The sequence below is a fragment of the Galeopterus variegatus genome, unplaced genomic scaffold, assembly GCF_000696425.1.
Source record: "Galeopterus variegatus unplaced genomic scaffold, G_variegatus-3.0.2 Scaffold11653, whole genome shotgun sequence".
In the NCBI taxonomy this organism is placed as follows: Eukaryota; Metazoa; Chordata; class Mammalia; order Dermoptera; family Cynocephalidae; genus Galeopterus; species Galeopterus variegatus.
In genome coordinates this window covers 11,455-21,283 of record NW_007737764.1, presented here as the reverse complement: position 1 = coordinate 21,283, position 9,829 = coordinate 11,455, and the positions used below count along the sequence as shown (strand labels likewise).

The 9,829-nt window shown below is 44.4% G+C and overlaps 1 protein-coding gene across 1 annotated transcript in view; it reads right to left on the bottom strand.

Moving 5' to 3' along the window:
• The window catches only part of RPH3A (rabphilin 3A), a gene marked incomplete at its 5' end in the record, with an annotated part of 28,213 nt that overhangs the window by 9,518 nt on the left and 8,866 nt on the right, over positions 1-9,829 (bottom strand). Inside the window, 4 exons of the mRNA XM_008594823.1 lie at positions 1,372-1,526; positions 2,278-2,334; positions 4,666-4,792; positions 9,378-9,487. Of these exons, the coding sequence (XP_008593045.1) occupies positions 1,372-1,526; positions 2,278-2,334; positions 4,666-4,792; positions 9,378-9,487 (449 nt within the window). The remainder of the gene's footprint in view (positions 1-1,371; positions 1,527-2,277; positions 2,335-4,665; positions 4,793-9,377; positions 9,488-9,829) is intronic.

Genomic DNA, 9,829 nt, shown 5'->3' with positions numbered 1-9,829 from the left:
CTTGGAACTTCACTGCAGCCTAAGATTCTTCCTCCCCAAACTTCCTTCCTCCCCTCTCTCCTCCACAGGGATCAGACCCATATCAAAGTCTGTCATCTCTGTGGATCTCCTCTGGATCTTTCCTGATTTCCTTCGCAGGCATTTTCCCCAACAAATTTCTTGCACATCTCATCCCCTCTTGGTGTCTCCTCCTTGGAGGACCTGAACCAATAATGCACACTATTACTCTTTCCATTTCACAGATGAGGACACTGAGGCCCAGAGAGGGTAAGCCATGAGCCCAAGGTCACATGGCTAGAGAATATTGGAGACTATTGACAATGGGATTCAAACCCAGGCAGTCTGGATGCTCTTAACCCTATCCATGGAAACACACACTTGCTGCCACAAAGCAAGGCACACTCCCACTGAGGTGCTAGACATTTCTGTACCCAGCACAATTCCAGTTGCTTTATATGTGATATCTCATTTGAGCCTCATGCCAGCTCTTAGAGATAAATAGAATTACTGTCTCCATTTTACCAGTAAAGAAACTGAGCAAGAGGCTAAATAACTTACTTTTAGTCCGCAGCTAGATTTTCCCAGAGATGGGAGTTGAGCCCCATGTCTCACACAATAGTGGCCCTGAGAATGTGCCTGGCAGACCTCCAGCTACAGGGAGCTTACCTGACCAAAACCCAGATGCCTCACTTGGAAGTCCTTGCCACATTTGTGCCAAGGCTGTGCTCCCAGCCGATGACCAGGTGCGGCAGGGATACTAAGGCAGGCTCACTCCCAGGAGACATGGCTCCTCGAAGTCCTTACTGAACCTGCATCTAGGATGCTTCCCTCCAACTTCCCTCCCTCCTCCCCTCACCTGGGGTTCCATACAGGCACTTCCCCTCATTAAACCCTCATCTGTTTCGTCCTGTCTTGGCATCTTCTCAGAGGATCCGGACTAACACAGATAAAGTCTCTTTTATTCCCTGTGATTGAGGTGACTGGAATAACACCCAAATCTAAGGACTTTTCTTTGAGCATTTCCAGAATAAATCTGGAAAAAACCAGATTGCCTCTCTGGTGGTGTGGCTCTGAGCTGCTGGAGGGGTGTGTGGCTGACTCCAGGGGGCTACTGCAACCATGCTCTCCGCTCCTCCCCCTCAGGGAGGACAGAGACAAAGCCTCATCTGTGGGCAAGTGACCAGTCTGCCTGAGTCTCCACCTCACACTCTAGCCAGTTCTTGGCATCTATTTCACTGTTTCCTTGGGCAGTTTCCTTTCCCTTTCTGGGTTTCATTGTACAATGACCCTGGGGAAGGTCTCTGGTTCTCTCCTTCCAAGGATCTGGGACTCCCTCTGGGGCCCATGTGTGGTCCGGAGGCATTGACTCACAGCTTGACGAATGGGTCCGAGTAGCCATTGGCATCCATGGCGGCCAAGTGCACACAGCGTATAATGCCCACGATGAGGCCCCCCTGCTGTGTGCTGTACATGAGGGACACTAGGATCTTGCCACGCTCTTCCGTGTCACCAATCCGTTCCACCTGCTGCATGGGGTAGGGGGAAGGCAGTGTGGGCCAAGGAGAGGAGGGGGCTGGGCAATATGATGGCAAGCATGAGGGAAGAACCCGGGGGGGGGGCTCGGTCAGCACTAGCAAAGTCAGCCTCATGGACAGCAGGTGGCCCAGCCATCAAGGGGACAGTCTGAGGCACACGGGGCCAGCAGCTTTTCTCTGACTTAGACACAGACTGAGCTCTGACTTTGAGCATAGGTTGAGCTTGCTCCTGGTCAATGACTGGCCCTGACTTTGACCCAGGGCTAACCCTGACCCGGGCCCTGACCAGATCCTGACTCTGATCTCAGATTCCCCTGACCCCGCCAGTCTTTTCACAGTGCAGTTCCTGAGGTCATACAAGGAAACTGGGCAGGGGACATGGAGGTTTAGTTCAATCTCTGCCAGACACATGGCTCAGAGAGCCCCTCCATCCCCACAGAGGGAGCAGACCACTGCTCTAGCCCATAGGACTGTCAGCAGAGTTCTGTCAACAGGGCTGAGGAATGCATGGGCATCCTGGTATGAGGCGGGGCTGCCCCCACATCAGAGGCTTCAGGGGTGAGGAGGGTCCCCCAGTCTCATGTTTTAACACCCTGGGCCAAGGGTAGTTCTCACGGTGAACCAACAGGCAGGTGGTTGCGGGAGAAAGAGCGAGGAAGGGGCCAGGGAAGGAGAGAAGGGGAAGATGCCAGCCCAGCCCAGCGCAGACCCTACTGTGGCTTCGATCGCATTTAGTGCTCACCTCCTCCTCATAAAGCGCCATGCCTCGGGCTGACCCGGTGGTCCCGGCACGCTTCATCTTAAAAGAAGGAAACAGAAACAAATGATAACATTGTTTAGGGGGCTCATCTCACTACACAGAAAGGACCAGAAGCCCCTCAAACATCCATTAGCATCCAGAGCCATGAGGGTGGGCTCTCCAAGCTACTGAGGCCCTCCTGCATTCTCCCTTCTAGCTAAAATTTATATAATGTAACCACACGGCAGACCAACTTAATGCACAACGACCTATGATGTAGGTTCTATTACAATTCCCATTTTACAGATGAGGCCACTGAGGGTCAGAGTGGTTAAGCTACTTGCCCAAGGTCACACAGACAATAAGTGTCAGAGCACCCCACGCATAAAACAGATAAGCTTTCATCTGCTCCGGTTGAAGTGGCACAGTGGTCTTGGGGTCTGGCCACCAGCGGCTTCTTCCTCTCATGTTTCCTAAGGTCCTTCTGCTGAACTCTAGGCTCTGGGAGACACAGTTTGAAAACCATTGGTTAAATCCAACCTCCCCACTTTAGAGATAAGGAAAACTGAGGTCCAAAGGGAAGGGGACAGCATTTACTAGGTTCCTGTCCTCCGTGGGACATAGTTGGGGGGCGGGGGGTGGTGGTGGAAGGGTTAAGGGTGAAGAGCAGAAGAAGATGACCAGCAGTGTTCTGTGGCCACTGCAGCCCCTGCCTCTCCCCCAGCTGTATCTGCCATAGCAAGATAGCAAGATGGGTGAACCCAGCGGCTGACGATCCAGGCAGGGGCCTGACCATTTTCTGGATCAACTGGACTCATCGAGTGAGGGAAGGAGGAAGCCTGGAGAACCAGCTGTTACCAAGTAAAGACCTGGAGGAAATGCCTTACTCCTAGGGCTGTCTTTAAGGATTTATTTGGAGCCTGGCATTCGGCAAAAATTCTTCTGGATCAACTGGACTCATCGAGTGAGGGAAGGAGGAAGCCTGGAGAACCAGCTGTTACCAGGTAAAGACCTGGAGGAAATGCCTTACTCCTAGGGCTGTCTTTAAGGATTTATTTGGAGCCTGGCATTTGGCAAAAATTCTTCCTTGCAATTTTCCTTGTTGTGTCTTTTCTTTTTTTTTTTTTTTTTTGCCTGAGTGATAAAAATATGGCATGGCACACAGAGATTTCATCCTCGGGCTGGCCATCTGGTGGGAGGATGCTGCAGGATTTCCCCTCCTGTCCTCACAGCTTCCCCATGGGGAGCTGGCCTGTTGCCCAGGGGGACCAGGAGCACTGGTGCTTGTGGGAGAACTGGGCTCTGGCTGGTGCCCAGAGAGCACAGCCACTGCCTCCTGGTGTGACCTTGGCAACTCATTCTCCCCTCTGAGCTCAAGGTGGCCCACATGTACAGCAAGGGCAGGTTGGATTATCTCTAAAAATATAAATTGCTGGGCCCCACCCTACTCCACTAAGTCAGCGTCTCCGGGGGAGACTTCCACAAATCCTAGCTTGTAAAGCTCTGGTTTAAAAATTCCCCAGTTAATTCTGAGGTGTGGCCCAATTGGAAAACTTCAATTTAATCCTCACTCTTTCTCAAAGGACAAGTACCACATTCTAACAACATCAATAACAACAGTTCTAATGCTTTTTATGTATCATCACATTTAATCCTTAAAAGATTCTGTGAAGTTGGAACTACATTATTGCATTTTACAGATGAGAACACTGAGGCACAGAGAAGTTAAATAATTTGCCTCAGCTTATACCATAAGTGGCAGAGCCAGGATTCGAACCTGGGGAGTCTGGCTCCAGAGCCCACACTCTTAAGCACTATGCTATGCTGCCTCCTATTTGTTGGCAGGGTGCTTTATGTCTTCATGACTGACAGGTGGGTAAGGCAATATCATTTCCTATATTAACAATTGTTAATTTATGAGTACTTATTACATAATAGGTTCTTCTGATTTTGGCTTTTTCTTTTCTTTCCTTTTTTCTTTTTTAAACACAACCCTCCCATGAAGCAGATACTGTTATAACACCCATTTTACAGACAAGAAAACTGAGGCTCAGAGTACTTCAGTCTCTTGGCCAAAGCCATAGAGCAGAAAGTGGCAGAGCTGGACTTTGAACCCAGGCAGACCACTCCACCATACCACACTGCCTTCCCAGTTTTACCAAGGAGGAGTCTGACATTTGGGGAAAAGATGCTAACACAGGGTTGGTAAAAGACAGAGAAAGGATGCAACCCTGATGTTCTGAGCTGAAACTTCACTCTTGCCTCAAAAGCTGCTGCAGCCCCTCTGCTGCCCAGTACCCTGTGGATCTATTTCTCCAGTGCAGACCCAGAGGAGGGCAGCATCCCCCACTTTCCCTCCCCCCATTGAATCCTGGGCGCAAAGGCACTCACGGGGATCACTCGCTCCAAACAGATATTGAAATTCTTCCTCTGGTTGGGCTTCAGTTTCTTGAGCGAGAATCTGGTCTCACCAATAAACTCATTATGGCCAAATTTGTCCTCATCACAGACAGAGATCCTGCCATTGACACAGGGGTGGGGAGAGGAAGGAGGAACAAATATTGAATTCCTACTATTTGCCAAGAGCTGTGGTTGATGCTGGTAAGGAATGTACAATGTGCATAGGAATAATAAAATTCCCTGTTTATTGATCACTGGGTCAAGTTCTTTTTATTTCTTTATTGCAGTGTGAAGGTACTTCAAAAAGTTTATGGAAAAATAGAATTAGGAGATAATGCAAAATTTTCCATGAACTTTTCAAAGTACCCTTGTATAACTTTATGCAGTAAAGTATAAAAATATGAAGCATATAGCTTCACGAATGTTTGCATATGTATACAGTAGAGTAATCAAGATAGAGAACATGTCATTGCCCGGAAGACCCCCAGGATCCTTTCTAGTCATTATCTGCCTCAAATATATCCACTCTCTTAGCCTCTGGTTGAATGGAATAATTTGTCCTGTTTTTGACCTTCATAAATGTTTGCATATGTATACAGTAGAGTAATCAAGATAGAGAACATGTCATTGCCCGGAAGACACTCAGGATCCTTTCTAGTCATTATCTGCCTCAAATATATCCACTCTCTTAGCCTCTGGTTGAATGGAATAATTTGTCCTGTTTTTGGCCTTCATGTAAGTGAGATCACGTAGTATGCGCTCTTCTGTGTTTGGCTTGTTTTGCTCAACATTATGTCTGCGAGACTGCCTTGGGTTGAATGTCCCCCCAAAACTTAGTCCCCGCTGTGACAGTGTAAGAGGGTGAGAAATCCTATTCTGGTAACTGAAAGATGAATTAAGGGCCTTGAAGAGGTGATTAGATTGTAAAACCACGCAGTAGTGAATGGATTAATAGTAGTGGTCAGGGGCGTGGTACTGAGGGCTTTAAAAGGAGAGTGACTGAGGAGATTCATCTCTTGCTCTCTCTGCTGTGCCGTCTTCTACCATGTGAGACCCCTGTGTTGCTGTAAAGCCACCGCCAAAGAAAGCCCTCACCGTAAGTGTTCCCTGGACTTTGGATTTCCCTGCCTCTGAAACTGTAAGCAATAAATTTCATTTTCTTACAAATTACCCATTTTCAAGTATTTTGTTATAAGCAACAGAAATGGACTCATACAGAGATTCATCCGTGTATATAGTAATTCATCCTTATTGCTGTGTACTATCCCATTATGTAAATATACCATAGTAGTTCTGCTGTTGATGGACATTTGGGCTGCCTTTAGTTTTGAGTTATTATGAATAAAGCAGCTGTGGAACATTCACATTCATGTCTTTTGGTGTACACATGTACATATTTCTATTGGGGATTTTCCTAGGAGTGGAACTGCTAGGCCATGAACTAGGCATAAGTCTGGTTTCAGTAGAACTTCCGAACAGTTTTCCAAAGTGATTGCATCAATCATACTCTCACCAGCAGTTTATGAAGATTGTGGTCACTCTTCATTCTTTCCAACTTTGATTTTTATCAGCATTTAATTTAAGCGTGTCTGGATGGGACATCCTAAGTCATTGCAGTTTTAGTTCACATTCGTAGCCCTGATGATTAGTAAAGTTGAGCTCCCTTTTCATAGACTTTATGGCCATTTGAGTATCTTCTTTTGAAAAGCAAGGCTAGGAACTCAGCTAACCTTTTCTCGTTTAATTTTCCATTCCCACAAACATATGAGTTTTCCACTTTAGAGAGGAGACCAGGGCCCAGAGAGGCTGAATAATGTTTCATTAATGAGAGGCAGAACCAGGATTTGAATCCAGATCTCCCTGAACCCTAAACACCGTATTATCTTTTGTTATCCACTCTGCATAGCACTGAGTAGGACTGAGGCACACAAAGATCAGGAGAAAGATCCCTTAGGAGATCAAAAGGATGGGTCGAGGAATGATGATTCATTCTGATGTATTCAGAGAGGAAGAAAGGACTTGTCCTCCCAAAGCATGGAAGCCATTCTGTGGGGACAGGCACGAACTATAAGTCACCTCCATCCACGGTCACCACCATTGGCTGAACAATGTTCAAAGTCCTGGAGGGCCCAAACACCCTCATGACTGAGTCCCAAATGTGCAAGTCTAGAGGAAGAAGCTGTCTCTACTCAGCTGGTTGGGGTGTAACTGACACCTGCCTTCTGCAGGGCAGGTGTCTTCAAAGAGTTAAGAATAATCATTGTTTTTGACCCTGTAGTGCAACTTCTAGGAATTTATTTCAAAAATATAATAAGTTAAGTACAATATTTATCTACAAAGATGTTTATTGCAGTATTGTTTATAATTGTGAAAAAGCAGAAATAATATAAGTATTCTATGATGGCGGGACTACTTAAGAAAATTAGGAAGTAACCATCAAAATGTAATAGTATACATTAAAAATAATGTTGCACTTAGTCATCAGGGAGATGCAAAATCACAATGCAACACCAATATGTGCCCACCAGAATGGCAAAAATGAAAAAGCGCTGATGAGGCGGAAGAGCAACTGGAACTCTCGTAATGGCTGATGGGAGTGTATGTTAGCAGGGAAAACCAGCAGTTCCTATAAAGCTGAATATACACTCAGCCATTATACTCCTAGGTGTATATGCCACAGATATAGATACACTTGTGCACCTAGAAACAGCTACTAGAATGTTCCTAGCAGTACTATTGGTAATAGCCCCAAACTGAAAAGCACCCAAATACATCAATAGTAAAATGGATAAGCAAAATTGTGTTATACAGACAGTTCCTGACTTATGATGGTTTGGCTTAATGATTTTTCAATAGATGACATGTTTATCAGGACATAACCCCATCGTAAGTTGAAGAGCATCTTATTCACATAATGGAATACTAAATAATAACAAGAAGGAATGATCTACAGCTACACACAACAACTTGGATGAATAACACAAACATATGCTAAGTAAAAGAAGATAGACACAAAAGAGCCACACTGTATGACTTAGATTATATAAAGTACGAAAACAGACAAAATTAATTTGTCTTAACTAGGGGAGGCCCTCGCTGGAAAGGGCCACCATGGGGGGCTTCAGTGGTCTGGTAATATTCCGATCCTTGATCCCAGTATGTTCACTTTGTGAAAAATTCATCAATCTGCACAATTGTTACATGTGCACTTTTCTAAATGGATTTACATTGCAATAAAAACGTTTACTTAAATATTACTTAAAATAATATTGGAGCTGGTGGGAATGTACTTGGAACAGCCAATTTGGAAAGCAGTTTGCATGTCTTGTAAAATTTTTTTGAAAAACACTACCTATCCTATGATTCAGCAATATTTCTCCTTGGTTTGTAGCCTAAGGAAACACTTACATGTACACAAGGAAGAATGAAGCATGCTCATTGCAACGTGGTAATAGAGAAAAGCTGCAAACAATCTAAATGCCAATCCATAGGGAACTGGCTAAATAAACTTGTAAACATTTACATAAAATTTAAAAGCATGCAAACAATGCCATATATCGTTTAAAGATACATAATTATGAAGTAAAAGACATGCTTGGGAATGATACACAAAGAATACAAAGATAGCGTTTAGCCCTGGGCAGGGAAGGAAGACAACAAGACTGGGGATAGAGTATACAAGAGGAGCTTCAACTTGCATCTGCAGTGCTTTATTTCTTAAAAAAAAAAAGAGCTGAAGGAAATACAGCAAAGTAGTAAGATTTTTAAAAGACTGAATATTGGGTTCATGGATGTTTGATAGTATTCTACACTTTTCTGTATATTTTTAATATTTAGTAATAAAAACATTTTNAAAAAAAAAGAGCTGAAGGAAATACAGCAAAGTAGTAAGATTTTTAAAAGACTGAATATTGGGTTCATGGATGTTTGATAGTATTCTACACTTTTCTGTATATTTTTAATATTTAGTAATAAAAACATTTTTAAAATCTGTGAGAAATCCATTCTGTGGAATTCTCTGAAGCAGTTAAAAATTAGGTAGATCTAAGTGTCTTTTCATGGCTATAATTCTTTTCATGGCTTAACATATATTGTTAAGAAAAATAGGCAAGTTCCAGATCTATGCAGCATGATCTATGCATACGTATTTACATGTTCTATATGGAGATGCACACACTCACAGAAAGAGGAGGGAGACCCAGGATGGGGAAAGGGACCAATGTTTAAAAGGATATTTGTTTTCTCTAAGAATGTATTTATTACTTATATAGTTGAAAATGCAGTTTAATACAGCATTGTAGAAGAATACAGGATGACATCAATATATTGTTAAGTAAGATGGGCATATTACTTAATAGGATGATCCATTTTAATAAACATTTTTATAAGCACTCAATTTTATAAAAAACTTTTGCACAAACACACATTCACACCCCTGAATGTCCACACACACACACACACACACACACACATATGTCTAGACATCAGGATGTCCAGACATCAGGATGTTAAGTTAGTTTCATTTATCTATATTTTCAAGTTTCTACCAGAAATATATATTGCTTTTGTAAAAGTGAAAGAAAAAAACAAACAAACACAGCTCTTTTTATAGGGTGGGCCCCTGGGAGCTGTGCCCTGAGTTCTTCCCAGCCTCAGACCCCTCTCTCACCTCCCTCCCTGCCCACCGCCCACTCGGAAGGCACCTGAGAGTCTTCCTTTGCATGTCCTCGTCGGTGATGCCGTGATAGACTAGAGTCTCATTCCAGATGGGGTTCCGCGTGTTCCGTAGAGTTTTTGTGCGAAGCTTGTTGGACTGCAGCCCCAGAGAGATGGACAGACAGATACCTGTCTCAGTGGGAAGCCAGCCCTGGGGCCCCATCCTTTGGGCTGATTTTGGGGGGTGGCTTTCCCTGTAGGAGTGTCCAGGAGCTTAACTGTTTCCAAATGCATGTTCTTAGGGACTGAGAGTTCTCTAGGGTGATGGCTACAGACAAAGGGATTCATGCTTGACACTGGGTCCCCCTCTCCTGCCATACACTGGGTCCCCTTCTCCTGCCATACACTGGGTCCCCCTCTCCTGCCATTCACTGGGCTCTCTCTTTGAACTTTCCCTTAAGAGACATTTTTTCTTTGAAAAAAATAATCATTTATAAGC